Source organism: Mytilus edulis, chromosome 5 (assembly GCF_963676685.1).
Source record: "Mytilus edulis chromosome 5, xbMytEdul2.2, whole genome shotgun sequence".
Classification (NCBI taxonomy): domain Eukaryota; kingdom Metazoa; phylum Mollusca; class Bivalvia; order Mytilida; family Mytilidae; genus Mytilus; species Mytilus edulis.
The window spans coordinates 95440225-95458823 of NC_092348.1; the positions used below are offsets into that span (position 1 = coordinate 95440225).

Below are 18599 nucleotides of genomic sequence, written 5' to 3' on the forward strand. Positions count from 1 at the left end.
AATATTGTTATCTCCATTCTAATGAAACTGACAGAAAACAACGTTAAAACATGTATTTAAAATCTGTCATATGCCGTCTGCGCTTGCACGTACGTCCCATAGCATCAATTGTCAATTGATGCCATGTAAGAAAGTGACGTTATCCAATCAAAATGAACGTTACAAACGTTGTTGCATTAGAATGTCAAATGACATGTCTGTAATGTTCATTGAAGCCATGAAGGACTTATGATTTACCAAATCCCATCCTTGTCAAATGACATGTCTTTGTATGTGTTCATGTATCCCTTATTCTCATACAAGATATTTTCCGGCAAACAGTGATTCAGACAGGCTTCAAACTTTTTTGGTAATTATGTTTATTTACGACTTTAATAGAAGGGAAAGGAAGGGAGAACAGTGATTCTAAACAAGGAACGGTATTTAATAGGCAATAAATACATTAAATACATTAAATATTTAAACCTTTTAAGAATATGTTTTCTTTAAACATTCTACAAAAAGCCATACAAATATAAACATTATGTCTCCTTTTGAAATAAAGCCGCGTTCACACTATCACATTTCATTGTCAGTTATTTGGCATACATCTAAAGTTCACATCAAAATGAGCAAAACTTCACAGTAAGCTTCATTTACTTGATACACGACGGCTAATGGATTCGAAATTATGCCTCCTTTTATATATTAGGCGAGGCATAAAACAGCAAAACATATCTTAAAATTGGTTTTATATTTACAGTCTATGAACTATGCATGTAAGATCATATTTTGACATCTAAACGTCTTTTTGTTTTCTGAGTCGTTGGGTAAATGTCTACTCTATATCCCCTCTGTCTTAGATACAGACATTTAACATTATAAAGAAATAGCTATCATATATAATACTCCCAATTATTAATTCATAGTTACTGTCTTTTACTTAAATTAAAAATACTGATGGTATCAAAAGCTCGCTGCGTTATTGCAAGACGTAAGTTTCTGCCATTACATGCAATTAATTCTGGATTGAATACGCCATCTTCGTCTTGAAGAAGTGTTCTCTTCTTTCCAGTATCTATCGTTATTGCACAAATTTCTTGTCCATAATTATCTGAAACAATTAAATCATTTCCAATTTTTAAAAGACCTCTTGGACCACCCGCCACCTCACACTTCCATTTTAAAGAACCATTGAAATTATAACAACGTACAAAACGGTTGTCGAAATCAGACACGGCTACAACTTGGTGCATGTTGTCTATCTGGCAGTACGGACCAATGTCGATTTCTTCATTATCACTCCCTTTCACTTTTATCACATGTATTTCATCACCAAATATATCTAGAATACGAATAGCACATTTATCTTCATCTTCTACATCACATGTGACTGCATATTTACCGTCCCCGTAACTAATGCCGTAAGCATCTCCGCTCACCTCAAAATGTTTTGAAGATCGACTCATACCAAAATGGCCGATGGAATAAAAATGAACTTCATTTAAACATGTAACAGCAATTTCCTTATCCGATATTTTAGTCATGCTCGCACAATCAACGGGCACCTCGACTTCCGATTGAAATCTGAACAGTGTGTTAAATCGTTTTAGTTTACAGTTATTAGTATCCAGTAAAATAATGTGATCATCCTGCACAAATTCAATCCCTGATATCCAACTTCCGGTGGTATCTTTATCATTAGCACAACAAAATTCCGTGGAAGGCTTAGGTTGGTAATCACTGATTCTACTAATTTTAACATCATCTTTGTCTTTCAGAGACACCATTGTTGATTCCGGTTGAGCATTCTTATTGTCTAAAGATAAAGCGTTTGTATTTTCGTGTTCATTGTTATTGTGGATAACATTTGTTGTAACATTCTTTGCTAAAATCTGGGCATTTTGTGCTTTTCGGAGTCTAGGAACGGTTTTTCTTTTTGATGTCTGATGAAACCCAGTCAGGCGATATTGGATTTCTGGTCCTCTTTCTCCGGGTAACATGACAGTCTTTACTTTACTATCTGCCTTCTTGTTAATTGTTTTCGACATGATTCTGCAAAAATAACATTTAATGGTCATACTTATTTCTTGTACAATGTATCTTTTCCGATTTTATCTATTTTAATGAGTGTGTGGAAATGTTTTCTGGTTTAAATTAAACAAGAATAGTCAATATTTCTTAGTAGTCGATTTTATTAACAGTTGGTTTCCCTCACCTCCACCAAGTCCTAAAAAGGGTTACAAAAAGGTTTGACACTGGATAAAAAATGTAGTTAGCTTCATAAATCAGCACATACATCAGGCCGTTAGTATTCTCGCTGGAATTATTTTATAGTTAATTTTGTCATTTCAGGGCCTTAAATAACTAAAAGAGGGGCGAAACTGAGTTACCAGAGGGACATTTAAACTCATTTGTTGAAAATAAACAGACAACATGGCTACAAAGGGAAAAGACCAATAGACAAACAATAGTACACAAAACGCAACTTAAAAAACTAAAGGCTGAGCAACACAAACCCCACCAAAAAACGTGTGGGTTTATTTTTTGTTGAGGACGTACGGTGGCTTAATGTTGTTAAATTCTAAGTCATTTTGGTCTCAGAGAGTTGTCTCATTGGGCCAAATAAAAAAGTATGTGTGGTTCCAGTTACATCTGAAAAAAAGTTAGGGTAGGTAGGTAGGGATTTTTTTTTATTTTATGATTTTTTTTTTCATTGAGTCTATGGGAGCAACATTCTGACTTTAACAGTGCTTAATGAAAAAAGACAATAAAATCTTTAGTGTAGGCTAATTTTGAGGTGAAAAAGTAGGGAAGGAAGGTTACTGGAACCACACATATATTTTTATTTGGCCTTGGCAATCATACCACATCATCTTATTTCTATATTGAGAGAGAAAATGGAGTATGATTTAGCATTATTAAAGTAGAGGGTGTTTTGGATTACACTGACCTGCATACTGACCGCAACTTTCTTATATTGGTATCATAAGTAACATTTTACAATACAAGAGTAATTCAATTTGTATTAAAGTTATTAAGTTAATCAGCTTATCAATGTAAATGCCCATTAACATATAATAATTACACTTTAATTTACAGATCAAGTAATGTATTTAGCACCTTCTATGTTAATTTTTATCAAGTGTATGTATAACGGTATATAAGTTGGCATAATTTCTCGAGGATACACTAAAAACGCATTTGTTCCTTATTCAATTAAATAGTAATCGAGTCATATTTCAATTCAATTATCGTGTCACAAGATCAACGTAATTATATAAAAAGTATACATGTATTTAAATAAAGTTAAAACATTTTATTTTGAATAGGTATGAACAGAACAGATACATAAATCTCATATGAAATAAACTATTATATTTTCTTGACGTGTATTTTATGAACAACAATGTTTAAATCATTTAAGTTTGAGTAGGTATGTCTAATACTCTAAAGTTACATAGATACAAACTTAATGCAGTTGAGAGCACAAAGATAAAATAACTGCTTTATTTGAAGGACACTTCTTTCACAGGCCTATATTTTACAAATATCAATACTTACTGTGGTTTAACTGTCATTAGGGATCGATTATTGAGAAAAAGATTAAAAGAATAAAAGTGTTCGTGACGATTTGATAATTACGCTTTTGTAACAGTTGAATATGTGTTTTGTTTGAATAAAACATTAACTTTGGAACAAATAAAAATCGACCTCTGACATTTAAAGACTCTGGTGTTACCTAAAAGTTATAGTATGGTTATTGTATCAAACAATGATTAGGTCATATATGAACAAAAAGACATATAAAATTATAGAAAAAAATGAAATTGTCAAGAAAGAATAATTAAAAGATTGTAGCTTCACACATTTCATCTAGCTGGAATGTGCTCGTCTAAATGTTGATTGGTTTCTGTAACAAGTAAAGAGAGAAACACGGGACCAAGGTTCTTCTACAAAATGTGAGTGGTCCATCGACTACTCCCCCTCCCCCGGGACAGTATGTCTTCTGGAGCAATACTGTTATACATTCTTAACTTTTGATCTACAATCGACACTGAAAAAAATGATAGGTTAACGGCACCATTTTCTCCTACAAAATAATAAATTGAGGATGGAAATGGGGAATGTTTCAAAGACACAACAACCCGGCCAAAGGGCAAATAACAGCCGAATGCCACCAATGGGTCTTCAACACAGCGTAAAAATCCCACACTCAAAGGTTATATATACTGGTATTTATTTGTTATATAACGGTCAGAGTCTCGAGTTTGTATAACACTCTCTTACGAAGAGTTGCGTATACATATTGTCCAAGTTTAATTGCCAAATGTTAAAATGTATATTTTCTTCTTCAGTTGCACAACACTAAGAATTTCTTAAAATGAAGGTCTTAATCGAATGCAATCTTTTATATATATATATGTTTACACTAAAAAGATACATAGTAATATTTCTAAAATGTTGAATAAAACTTACCTTCTAAATCGAGACACGACAACACATTACACTTCTAGTGTTAAATCCATCATGTTCATAATCTGTCCTGGCTTGTACAGAATTATTTAAATCATGTCAAGGGATTAGCTTTTAAACAAATACAAGCAAATTACAAAAATAATAATTAAGTTCAAGATTTTGATAATTTTTAAACTACAGAAGCATTGAAATGTATTCTTCCGTTTTAAAATACATCTCATTGGCAAAACTCTTTTTCCACTTAACGTTTTTAAAAGCTTTAAATAATAAACAGTAACAATTGAGGTTTGACATTTAAATCGATGAGACAATTTGAAATATTTATCATAAACATTGACTATACAGATATTGATTTATAAATGACATGGCTAAAGAGTTTAGATTAAAAGGGGGTTTAAAATAGCTTTGTTTTTGTCAGATTTGATGTGTTCGTCCTGGACGACGAGGTATCTTTCTTAATCTGGGTTATCATTAAGAAAATTAATGAACTATGGGTAAAAGAATGGTATTGATCCGCGTTCTTGTTTAAATAGATTGATCTGCAAATAGTGGTAAGCAAATGAATAGAACGATCAATTATTAAAAGATAAAGATAATAAAGTAATTAACTAGAGCCACCGAGCAACTGCTTTCGTTCAATGATATTTACGTATTTTTTTGCTGAGTTACAAAACTAGAGACTCTCAAGAGCCTGTGTCGCTCACCTGATTCTACTTGGGATTTCGAAATAATATTGAAGAATGGAAAAATTGTAACAGATACTTATAATGATGTTTGAGGTTTAATATTGCTTTGTTTGCATTCATTCCATTCAGTGGTTCTTTAAAAGAAGACATGTGTATGTATTTTCAATAGGGTCCTAGTTAAATTAAGTCTCCCGCTGGCGGCCATCTTGGATAATGGATCGGCTACAAAGTAATAACACTTGGTCAGCATCTCAAAAAGAACATTCATGCCATGTTTGGTTTCATTCCATTCAGTAGTTCTCTAAAAGAAGACATTTGTATGTATTTCCCATAAGATCCCATGTTAAACTCAGTCCCTGCTGGCGGCCTTCTAGGATAATTGATCAGCTACAAAGTAACAACACTTGGTCAGCATTTCATAAGGAACATTCATGCTATGTTTAGTTTCATTCCATGCAGTGGTTCTCTAAAAGAAGACATTTGTATGTATTTCCCATAGGTCCTATTTTAAACTTAGTCCCCCCCTGGTGGCCATCTTGGATAATGGATCGGCTAAAAAGTAACAACACTTGGTCAGTGCCTCATAAGGAACACTAATGCCATGTTTGGTCTCATTCAATTCAGTGGTTCTCTAAAAGAAGACATTTGTATTTATTTCCCCTAGGGTCCTATGTTAAACTATGTCCCCCGCTGGCGGCCATCTTAGATGATGGATCAGCTACAAAGTAACACACTTAGTCAGCAACTCATAAGGAACATTCATGCCATGTTTGGTTCCATTTCATTCAGTGGTTCTCTAGAAGAAGTTCAAAATTTTAAAAGTTAACGACGACGACGGACGACAGACGCCAAGTGATGAGAAAAGCTCACTTGGCCCTTCGGGCCAGATGAGCTAAAAACAAATGCCTCACGGCAATCATGATAATGGGTATTTTTACAGAATTTAGTATAGGACAGGACATCATGATGATGATTCAAGAGTAGGAACACCCTCTCATTTAGTCCCAACACACATAATGTATCAGAAGACTGGCTGCTAGCTGTTTGTTGGCAATCCTATCTGTTCTCCGTTCTGTGACATTGAGGATTATGAGCCATTACAAATATGTATATAGTATTGTCAATTACGTGTTTTTTCAAGTCATTGCAGTTTGTCTTTTGAAAAATGTACGAAACTTTCTGATGTTGAAAAATTTGATAAAAGAATTGAAAGAAAACTATATGGACCTGGCTTTGCGGTCACAAACTTTGGAGCACTTATTTTGTACTCAGATTCAGATATCAAACAATCAAATTATTGGATTGGTGTTTCGAAGGCTTATATAGTATAAACCGATTGACGAAGTGAACTAAAACGTTCATTGCTAATCTATAATAATTGAAAGTGACAAGAGATGAGTTGCTCTGTTGGTATTTTATTTACTTCGACCTAATATATAAGTCTCTTATCCTGTGTCCGATATTTGTATTTACTTTTTGGAGAAGAACTCTGTGGTTGTCAAAACCCGCAAAATTTTCATGTATGATATCGATTTTGCGTGGATTGCGAAATGTTTTTAACATTTTTAGTCTAATTGTTTAAAAAATTTCAACATCCGCCTCCATTCTTTCAGCTCATAACATTATGCATGATAAAGACGCCGTTGTAGGTAATATATGTTTTGTTTATACTAGCGAGACAAAAATGATTAGATTTGCAACTGTTTTTCTGGCATGGTGCATTGTAATAAATAAACAAACTAATATTCACAAATAACAAAATAATGTTTTTTTTTAATAAGTGATTTAGGATCAACATAAATTCACAATTATATTTTGTAACAGTACAATACAACCAACGTTTTACAAATACAAATGACTTTGAATGAACAAGCAACTGATTTTTGCTGTTGTGACGTAGAGGGTAAACCCATGCAAAGTCCTCTGATTTTTATCAATTCTTCAAAGAAGTTTTAAAATTTATTTTGTTTTAGACAATAATAATCTCAAATTATTTTTTAGTTATTTGTATATCAACAAAGAAAAGTGTACTACATAGCTTCACCCCTTCAGTTCAATTCTCGGATGTGAGGTCAGAACAAGCACGCTCAGTATATAAATAATCATTCACACAAGATACTTATAAACATATGAAAGACTTTGTAAAACATTTATACTTTATCACATGTACATACGCCGATGATATAATGTTCAATACACATAAAAGCTTATAGTCCGAGATTACGTCCGTGGGACGTCCTGCCAGCTTGTCTGGCAAAACAGCCGTTGGCTGACGTCAGAGTAATCTGGGACTGAAAAGCTTATAACGATATTTACATAGTAGAAAACATATGATGTTCACGTATTTATAATAAGGGGACGTCGTTTTGATTATCGGAGTGTGAGGGCAGGCGAAATTTATGTGTATACAGTTTGATATGGGCTGGACGAAAATAAAAAAAATACGTAAAAGAAATAGAGTAAAAACTAATAAACAACGGAATTTCACAGCATTCCTTTGAGCGTAAACTCTTGTCGTCAAATATATATAAACTAAAAATGTTGCATGCAAGATACTATACAATAAGCAAGTAAGAAAATGCGTTAAACAACAAACTATAACAATCAAAGTATAAAATAAACATATCAATAAACCAATGATAATTAAATAATATGAAAAATATACCCAGAGTAAGAGGTTCAAAGGTCAGTAACTAACAATAATATAACAAGCATGTACATCAAAGTTTCATTGTCGTTTATCTATTTTGAGCTCGAAGTATTTGACTGAAAGCACAAAACATTTTAACAATTGATTTATAAAATCCGAGGCTCTGACCGCATATAAGTAGATAGAAATAAATGATAAGTATGTGCATGTACTGATAAAAGTAGCAATTGTCAATAGTTTTTAAAATGAAAATTGAGAGTTTTCCAAAAAGGAGATTTTTGCAATTTGGTCCATATTAAGGCGACAGCAATATTAGAAAAAAAGAACAAAATTAATCACAGAGTAACCAGCAATAACTGTACAAATATACACTGAAATAAATTATTATAAAAGGATGCTGCCAGTTCATATAAAATATTATTATCAGTAAATGTACAATCTGAGACAGAATAATTTGTATCTTCTTTCTTTTTGATTATCCTTTATTTGTTTTTTCTGAAATAATAAAAAAAAACACTGTTAATAGTATAACTGATGTGTAATATAACTATTATTTTGTGTCATGAGGGTTAATATATGAGCTGCGTCATATAGAAATCGACCTTATGCAAGTGAACGTGAATATGTACATGTACAATACTCTGATTTATTTTGGAACATTCATTTACGAAATACAATGAAATAAAAGATGAAGTTTTGTCCGTTTTGTATCATTCGATAAACAATTCAACTTGAAAACAGACACAGACCTTCCATTGAATTTATTTTCAACACCTAAATACATTTTAGATGCATTGATGTTGATTTGCATAAGGTCGATTTCTATATATATGGCATGCCGACGCAGCTCATATGTTGAGTTAGAACAAGAAGCTAAATCTTTAAAAGTTGTTCTCAAAAATACCGTGGCACCTGCCCAACTGAATTTCTTGCTGTAGTGTTGTGTTGCAAAATGGAAACCAGAGACCGCTAGGGCACATTTTATAGAGGACACCGTAAACATCGTTTGAATTCATAAATTTTGATAAAATCTGGGAGATACTAGTAAACGAGAAATTTGCATATCCACTAATGTATGATGCTTTATCCCTTATGTGATAGGCATACGAACTATTTTTACAGCAAAACAAGGAGGTTTTCATAAGTAGATCAGGAATTGGTGTCCTTCCGCGTCAATTGATATGATTTTATGTTTTTTTCTAGGCTCAGGACGCAATTATCTATTGCGTCCTGATCAGATTATGATTATATAGAATATTTAAACAATGTATGATGATGGGCGGTAATTTCGTATGTCTGGTAAATAAAGGCGACAGTAGTTTACCGCTATTCGAAATTCATACATCGATTGAGAAAAAAAAACAAATATGGGTTACAAACTAAAACTGAGGGAAACACATCAAGTATAAGTGGAGAACTACGACACAACAGAAACACAACATTAAAATGTAACACACACAGACACGAACTATTATATAACAATTGCCATTTCCTGACTAGCTTTAAGAAAACAATGGTGGGTTGAACCTGGTTTTGTGGTATGCCAAACCTCCCGCTTTTATGGCAATGTTAAATATAACATTGAAATGACAACATTACATTGCAGGACTACAATACAAATAAATGGTACAAAATATATGACAGAGAAACACACGAATTATAGCTAACAAAAGGTACGAGGTTAAAGTCCGTTCATTTCACGTTACATTGAAAAATGAATGAACGGAGTTACGATTTACAGGACTATGCTTCGTACCTCACATATACGTAATATAGCCTTCATTTTAAGGCCTTATATAGTTTACTATGCAGTACGGGCTTTGGTCATTGTTGAAGGTCTTTCATCTTTTTTTTATATTTAGATATAAGAAGATGGGGTATGAGTGCCAATGAGACAACTCTCCATCGAAGTCACAATTTGTAAAGGTAAACCAATATTGGTGAAAACACGGTCTTCAAGACGGAGCCTTGGCTCCCACCGAACAGCAAGCTATTAGGGCCCCACGAATCACCAGTGTAAAACCATTCAAACGGGAAAAACAAAGGTATAATCTATATAAAAAAAAACGGGAAAGGAGAATTTTTTTATATTTATTTTATATTTCAGTTTTGAAACAAAAGCTATTAAAAAAAGTCCAATGTTCTTTGTGTTCACATTGGTAGAGCAGGTATTATTTATCTTAAATAGAATAAAACATCAGTATAAATCAGGGTGATGTTTATTACAGGGTATGTTTAGTCTTAGATGCATGATTTTTTTATTAGTTGTTAGTGGCTTTGAATTAGCTGTCAGTTAACTGCGAGTACTCTCAGATCTGTACCTAGTGTCTTTTTGTTGTTGGGATGTACAAGTACCCGGCCACGTCCACTTGTATTTTTGTCCATCTGACGAATTTAAGCATTTTTCAACTGATTTTTATAGTTCGTTCTTATGTTGAACTGTTATACCACTGTCCCAGGTTAGGGGAGGGTTGGGGTACCGCTAATATGTTTAGCCCCGCCACATTATTATGTATGTGCCTGTCCCAAGTCAGGAGCCTGTAATTCAGTGGTTGTCGTTTGTTTATGTGTTACATATTTGTTTTTCGTTTATTTTTATTTCGGGGCCTTTTATAGCTGACTATGTGGTATGGGCTTTGCTCATTATTGAAGGCCGTTCGGTGACCTATATTTATTAATTTCTGTGTCATTTTGTTCTCTTGTGGAGAGTTGTCTCATTGGCAATCATTCCACATCATCTTTTTTATACATAGATATATTTAGATATACATACATGACATCGCCAATACAATAATCCTGAAGAATTTGTATGGCATCTCTGGAATGTCCCACATCTTCAAAGGCACATGTCGCATCCCTTCCAGCATGTTCTAGAAGTATATCATATCCACCAGGATGCTGAAATGATATAAGGTTATAAAAATCTTATATAGATCATTTCGTTATTATTTATTGTTTGGAACTTGGTGAGTTGATTGTTGGTGTCATTTCTCTTTAACTTCTTTAGTTTTCGCAAAAAATACAAAAAAAGGTAAATCATCTTCTTCAAATCCCTCCTTATAGTATACTAACGATTTCGGCAAATTAATTGCAAGGTATATGAAATTAGTATGGCGTTCATTATCACTGAACTAGTATATATTTGTTTAGGGGCCAGTTGAAGGACGCCTCCGGGTGCGGGAATTTCTCGCTACATTGAAGACCTGTTGGTGACCTTCTGCAGTTGTTTTTTTTTTTCTATGGTCGGGTTGTTGTCTCTTTGGCACATTCCCCATTTCCATTCTCAATTTGATAAACGGGTTAAACAGTTCTGTTCACCTTAAATCTTATGGACAAAGGGGAGCTACTCAATTCACACTGTTGTATGTTTCTTTGCTTTAAAAACCTAAGTTCACAATACAAATTCAATGCGATATTGATCCTCCAGTACTCATAAGCACTTATCATATGACTATAGTCATAAGTAGTTACCATATGACCTAACAAATAGCCAATGGAATATATTGTCGTAATTTTATACTATGGAGTTGGATAAGCCATATCTTTCTTATCACACTCCGTGCATAGTGAAAGTAGTCCAAAATTGCTCTGACATCCTGTCAACGTATATTAGTTCCGCTAAACAGTTGTTCCATTAGATACTTTGTAATAAACAATGTCATAATAATCTATTTCGTGACTCCATTTGAACGGCTGTTTGCCGTGGCCTTAGCTTGACTGGCAATGCAGCCGTTGGACGTCAGAGCAATCTGGGACTATGTGATATAAGACATATATTTTCATGCAAGACATAGATTACCGGCAACATAGCCATAAGATAAATAAATATAAACTAAAGCACTTAGGTTGATTAAGGTTACTGGTATAGATTTTGCTCATAGTTAAAGGCCGTACGATGACCTATAGTTTTTAATGTCTATGTCATTTGATATCTCGCAGAGAGCTGTCTCATTGTCAATCATACCACATATTCTTATTTTTATACATACCTCAAACAAGAACTTGGTGACATCATATACTTTGTTCTCAATTATTATCCAACATGACGTCATATCCTGATGATCAGCGACCTCTGTGAGTGTGTATTTGCTTGTCTGTACATTGACTACCTCAGTTGTTGGAGAAATTATACAAGAATCCGCTTGATGAACTCTTCGTAGTGTTGCCGACATCTAAAATGTAATTGACAAATAGTTATCGATTATTGAATTGTGTTTTATAAACATAGCTTTTTAAGAAAATGAACCAATACCAATAAAACATTTTATTCTAGAATAGTTGATAGAGAACTCAAAGCTGACCTACCATTGTTCAGGAGATTCATCTTTACTAAGGGTCTTGGGAGTCTATGCCTTAATCAATCAGTTTATGTAACTTGAGTTAAAATGAAAACTAGATGTTTGCGGCTTTGTCTGCAGGGACAATTATATAGTTCTCGTGAAGGAAGGATATATGTTCAACATATTTCGGCTTTTAAGATAAATATGAAGCTTAAATTGAGATTGGATATGGGGAATGTGCCAAAGAGACAACAACCCGACCATAGAGCAGACAACAGCAGAAGGTCACCACAGGTCTTCAATGCAACGAGAAATTCTCGCACCCGTAGGCGTCCTACAGCTGGCCCCTTAACAAATATATACTGGTTCAGTGATAATGAACCCCATTCTAAACTCCAAATTGTACACAAGAAACTAAAAGTTAAAATAATACAAGACTAACAAAGGCCAGAGGCTCCTGACTTGGGACAGGCGCAAAAATGCGGCGGGGTTAAACATGATTGTGAGATCTCAACCCTCCCCCTATACCTCTAGCCAATGCAGAAAAGTAAACGCATAACAACAAGCACATTAAAATTCAGTTCAAGAGAAGTCCGAGTCTGATGTCAGAAGATGTAACCAAAGAAAATAAACAAAATGACAATAATACATAAATAACATCAGACTATTAGCAGTTAACTTACATGCCAGCTCCGGACTTCAATTAAACTGATTGAAAAATTATGTCTTCATCATATGAATATCAGGCACAATCCTCCCCGTGAGGGGTTTAGTATTGTACCATCATAATATATATGAGAAAAACATAACCCGTGTCATGCCAACAACTGGTTTATTAATAATAAATGTGTTTAATTCCTATGCAAAGACCCTATAAGTGAATCAATATTAACGCCTTAATATTCAATCTTTAATGACCTGACAACAGTATCGTAACTATATCCCTTCTTAATAAGGCTATTTAAAGGTTTTGTTAGCTTCTGAGGTGAATACTGACATTTTTGTGCTTTATAAAGAATATTTCCATAAAATATTGGATGTGAAATACCTGAACGTATAAGAAGTCTGCATATTTACGAATGATGTCCTTATACCGATGATAAAATTTAGTAAATGTTTTGACTAGTTTGTGATATCGAAAACCCTGGTGTATAAATTTTTCAGTAATACTTCACCCCACAATTTAAGCAACTGCAAAAAAAGTATATTTGTGTCTTCCGTTTTTGTTGAACTGATGGTAATACAGAACCCACAATATGTGTACCCTCTACAACATTCAATGACTACAAGATTTTCACACGAGAAAAATCTGAGAAAATGCAAGATATAAGGTGAACATCTTTAATCTGTATGAGTTCACTATGAAAATTTTGAATAATGTTCAAGAAAAACTGATGGATTCACAGACACTACAAACTTTAAAAAAAAAACTATGAACCCTGTATGTGTTTAGAACAGACGGGGTCTGCTATTATTAGACCCATTATATTATAATGACAGTAATTTGTTCGAAAACTTTTTGGTTTTAGTATGGATTTAAGAACCTTAAACTATGTTAGTATAAATGACGCTTATCCTTTTCATCGATTAAAAATCTTTCGTTGCTTTTCATTTTATTTATTCCGAGATGCTAAATGATGAAGATACGAGGTTTGCAATGAAGCAATTTACACAGATTGCTTCTGTTTTAACGTTAAATCAAGATCTCTATTTAAGCTTTCGTTTGGAGTTCTGGTGATAACATTTAGAAATCGATGTACCTATTTACATTTATATGTAAACACTCTAAAAAAAAAACTAAAAAAAAACATAGTACACAAAAATGAAAAGAAATAAATCCATAAATCCATAATGGTCTTTCTTTTTGCAACTCCAAGAAAACGGAGTTCTATGTCCAAAAATAAAAATTTGGAGGAGTAGTTGTTTGTACAATATGCCTTGAAACCGACAAAGAAATGTCATCAACATTTTTCTTTTCTCGTTTATTATTTCTTACTTTATTGTTTGCTGGTCAGAAAGTAGTTTGTATGTTTATCGAAGAAAGATTAATGTAAAGTAGGAATCAAAAGATGATATGTTAATATATGGGATTTGAATAAAGACTCACAACTCCTTATCTTTATATTAACATTAATATCTATGGTAATAATTGCTACCCGACAAGAACGTCTCTATATAAAAATCAAATAAATAGTTCAACAACAAAATATCTGGGATATTTGTTTCTTAACCGTTTAAAATATCAGTAAACAAATTTTTTTTTAACATATTTAGATTTTATTAATGCAAACATGTATTGTATCTTTGTGTTAAAATAAACTTCAATCAGCCATATTTCATAAAAAGAACGAAATTATTTCAAATAGCGCCATGTTATAGTTAAAATTTCTTTTACGATAATGCACTAAAATGCTTACTATAGAACCAATGCAAATATTAAAAATTCACCTGGAAAATAGATTATGGTTAACCACAATTATCAACGTACGATAGAGAATTTGCATATATACATGTAATATGCTTTCATGCTTTAGCAACAAAATTCCAGCATAAATCTATAAGACTGATTCAATGCTAAAATTAAGAAACGGTAAAAAGGGGATGTGTTCTATACGTCATTGCGACATCAAACTAACAACAGCAAAAAAACGGATGTGGATTGAATGTTCCAACTATGTAAAATGATTAAGACTCCAATCAAACTGGGGAACAGAAATTCAGAAATTCAAAACTTTTCGGAATTTTTGGTCCTCAATGCTCTTCAACTTCGTACTTTATTTGGGTTTTTTTTGTAACACTTTTTTCTTCAAGCGTCACTGAGTGATGAGTCGTTTGTATACGAAACGCGCGTTTGGCGTAAATAAAAAAAATCAATCCTGGTATCTATGACGAATGTATTTACCCAAGACCATTTTTAATATGTAAATGATTTTATAATAATATGAAAATCCGAAGCAATGTCAAAACGGCAACAGTAAACACAATTTCGGCAAACAAATGTCATTTTAATCTTTGTTCTCGAAAGGTCATGCATTTTTCATCGCAATACATGAAAGTTACAGTCGACCTCGGGCAAAACTGTGTGGTCACTGTAAATACTGACCTACATATTATTATACATTTAATTCACTTCTTAGACCACTTGAGGTAGAAAAAAAAAGAAATTATTCAACGAACAAACAAAAAATAATCAATGGAGTATAAACAAGGACGTATGCAAGTATATTGGTAAAACTTGGTCGATTACAATTTGAATGAAAATAACAAATACATTTTCGATTTATGTATTTGAAATCTCATAAAAATAGACGGGAAATGGACCGTGTGCATGGAAGACCGGCTTAATAAAATTGAATGGTGAAAGCATAAGAGAACCCTAAAAATATTACTTTGGCGTACAATAATAGTGCTGTTCCATTAGCATTTTGAGGTTTTATGGGGGACAGAGGGGAGGGCATAATTTCGTGAATATGCAAAAGATCTCAATTCTTTCTATTCATTTTTCCTTTCTTTCATAATAATACAAAGAAATACGATCACCTATCAATTAACAGTATTATTTTGAGAGCAAAGAAAATAAGACAATTTAATATATTTAGTAACATTGGTGATGATTGCTTAGAAAATCAGGGCGATGAGATGCTATCTATAGCTACGAAATATACACGATACAGATACTGGACAAAAGACATATAACACTGAGTGCACACTTCTTTATGCAAAGATATCTCAAAATTATGTGGTCTTCGTTGCAAAACGCTAATGAAGTTCCGATTACTTTTGCGAGTGAACTACAGTCATTTAAGTAGATAATTGCAAACCCTTTGAGGATTTTATCGTCATTTTGATAAGTTGGTCTGTATTTAGCAGAAGTGGATTAAAAACAAGTGCCCCCTCCTTGTGATACACCAATTACCTCATATTGCTTTTAAGCAGAAACGGAGGTGAAAGTATATATATTTTTGGGACCCCAATACCAATCTATCCCTTTTATTAAATCTTTAATCACTCATTACAAGAGATACTGGAGATTATATTAAAACGTTTTGCCTTATAAAATGATAAACTAGTATGAAGTGCTGCTACCTTGGATTTCTTGGAGAAAACATTATGCATTTTTAGGAATTTAATGATGGGATGCGGTCTAGGGTAGTACACAAAAGAATGTCTCCTTGTTTCACAGTCTTCACATGTGTTTTTAAAACTCAATCACTATGTAAATTCAACACCGGTTCCTAGCCAGTCGCTATAGTACTGCGATCTTTAGGCATACTATTGACATTACCTGGATCTAGGTGACACATTGGCGCATTAGTGGTTCAAGCGTTAGTCCCTATATATAGGTCTGACTATCTGCTTGATTTTTTTAATACTCGTTCAGTCGTACTGTCCCCTTTCCCCCAGAGAAACCCCATATAACCCCAAATTGAAAATCTGGATCTGTGCCATGTGACATATTATGAACCAGTATTTCTGTACAAGTCTCATTTGAATGATTTGACTAATATATATAATGAAGTATACATTTTGAAATTAAAAATCGTAGCTGATTATTTTTTTAAAATTTTCTTTTACTTAGAACTTAGAATATATACTGAGATCTGTGTACAATGAAAATGTTAAAATAGAGTTGTTCTTGCTTCAATAAATACGGTATTTGTTCATACAGTCGACAATTTGAAGTGAATCTGCTCCCAGTTATTTTTGTCCCCCAAAAAAGATTGTTGAAAGTAAAATTGTGTAACTTACCTCCAGAATTTCACTTTCCACACATGGTAATGTATAAACAGTTTAAAACATCTAAGTATGGTCAAGGTCGAGTTATAGTTGACGACCAATAATATTTAGCGTAGAATACACACCTATTTTTGGTTTGTATTTAATAAATAACTGGGTTAGTGTTGTGAAGTGCAGAAAAGATCTTTAAAATTGTATATAATAATGTACGACCAGTCAAATTTCAAAATGATTGCACATGTGTTGATGCCTCTTTTAAAAAAAGGCATACCTGTTAAAATTTTACTGTTCAAGTTAATGGACAATGCTTTATAATTTCATTTAAATTTAGCTTACACATACAGTTCCTTTGATAACTTTATTTCCATTTAACCTTTCACCGTGAATCCGTTAGATAAAATCCACGTAAGAATTGCAAATGAATTCGATATTTATCATAAAGTTGATCCTAATGTTGTATTATATATTATTGAGAGATGAGACTTAAATAAAATATTGAATTGAATTGAAAAATCCTATATATAGTATCTATATATTGCTACAAGTTTCTGTTCATTGTTAATTAACATATTTTAAATTGTTAATTAGGAAGACAAAAGATAAGGTATAGAAACTCAGATCTAAATACACCTTATTTTATTTTATTTTTACTTCACAATTATTATCATTGTTTATAAATAAAATTAGGGGAAAAAATCATTGGATGATCTGTCTTTTTATGAAGGTTAAGATGGCACTTGGCCTTTATGACATTTAGTCTCAACTTTATATACTGGCACTTGGCCTTTATGACACTTATTCTCAACTTTATATACTGACACTTGGCCTTGATGACATTTAGTCTCAACTTTATATGATGACACTTGACCTTTATGACACTTAGTCTCAATTTTATATACTGACACTTGGCCTCAATGACACTTGATCACAACTTTAAATGCTGATACTTGCGAAGTTGGCCTCAATGATGCTCAGTCTCGGCATTATATACTGACACTGGCTTCAACTCAGTCCTATATGCATCTATCTTGTGAGTTTGGTGTAAAATAACAATATGAGTACCGATCTACGCGTTCCCGCTGTTAGGGAAAGCTAGTTGAAAGCAAATGTAAGCTAATAAATAAACAATGTTATCCTAAACTTAAATATCAATCTGTACACATCCAATGGATTTTGTTTTATCTATTTTCCACTATGTATTGGTTAACTTTCCACATCATCAGATGTTCAGTACAGCATACAGAAATAAATGTAGAGAATGCATACGTTTAGCATGATATGACGACCATTAAATTCAATAATTTCACTTGAAAAATTAATGTGAAATAAGGAAATATTGTGTTATATTGATATTCGGTTTAGAGAGTGATAAACTGAATTCGTGTAAATAGAGTGAACACTTACCTGAATAACAAAATAAGCGAATTAAAAATATTTCCCCTTCTTTTTACGATACAAATCCGTAACTAATACCACTGAAAATGTTGCATCAATAACAAATAAATTTGGACACCAATAATATAACAAACAAACAAAATCTAATTTCATAAAATTTTCTCATTCTTTGTCTTTAAAATAAAGAGCTTATCTTACCATGTACCTCTTAATCCTCAATAAGGATATCTTGTACGAACAGATAAAAGGATTATCCTCCGCCTACTATCTAAATATACGATAACATGTGTGTTAAAAAAAGATAGTAAAAAAAGTACGCGAGAATTACATTGTAGTTAGACCTGGGACTATGGCAATGTGTTATGTGCCAGGTTAGACGGGAGTAATAAATTT

At 32.8% G+C, this 18599-nt stretch overlaps 2 protein-coding genes across 2 annotated transcripts; both read right to left on the reverse strand.

Annotated features, from left to right (window-relative positions):
• Nucleotides 1-406: 406 nt before the first annotated feature.
• LOC139524884 (uncharacterized) lies at nt 407-4762 on the reverse strand. The gene is made up of 2 exons (XM_071320022.1): nt 4459-4762; nt 407-2034 (listed from the first exon to the last, which is right to left on the reverse strand). The coding sequence occupies exon 2, from the start codon at nt 2028-2030 to the stop codon at nt 909-911; it is 1122 nt and encodes a 373-aa protein (XP_071176123.1). The 5' UTR covers nt 2031-2034; nt 4459-4762; the 3' UTR covers nt 407-908.
• A 2127-nt stretch (nt 4763-6889) lies between these two features.
• On the reverse strand, nt 6890-16934 carry LOC139524864 (cytochrome b5-like). Its single transcript, XM_071319985.1, has 4 exons — nt 16824-16934; nt 11784-11966; nt 10568-10692; nt 6890-8289 (listed from the first exon to the last, which is right to left on the reverse strand). Exons 2-4 carry the CDS (start codon nt 11964-11966, stop codon nt 8277-8279), a joined length of 321 nt encoding a protein of 106 aa, XP_071176086.1. The 5' UTR covers nt 16824-16934; the 3' UTR covers nt 6890-8276.
• Nucleotides 16935-18599: the final 1665 nt, after the last annotated feature.

Excerpts from the sequence above, each read along its gene's own strand:
- LOC139524884 (XM_071320022.1), bottom strand. The coding sequence starts at position 2,030 with ATGTCGAAAACAATTAACAAGAAGGCAGATAGTAAAGTAAAGACTGTC.
- LOC139524864 (XM_071319985.1), bottom strand. The coding sequence starts at position 11,966 with ATGTCGGCAACACTACGAAGAGTTCATCAAGCGGATTCTTGTATAATT. Across the intron at positions 10,693-11,783 it reads TCACCAAGTTCTTGTTTGAG|CATCCTGGTGGATATGATAT; the intron begins GTATGTATAAAA and ends ATATCATTTCAG.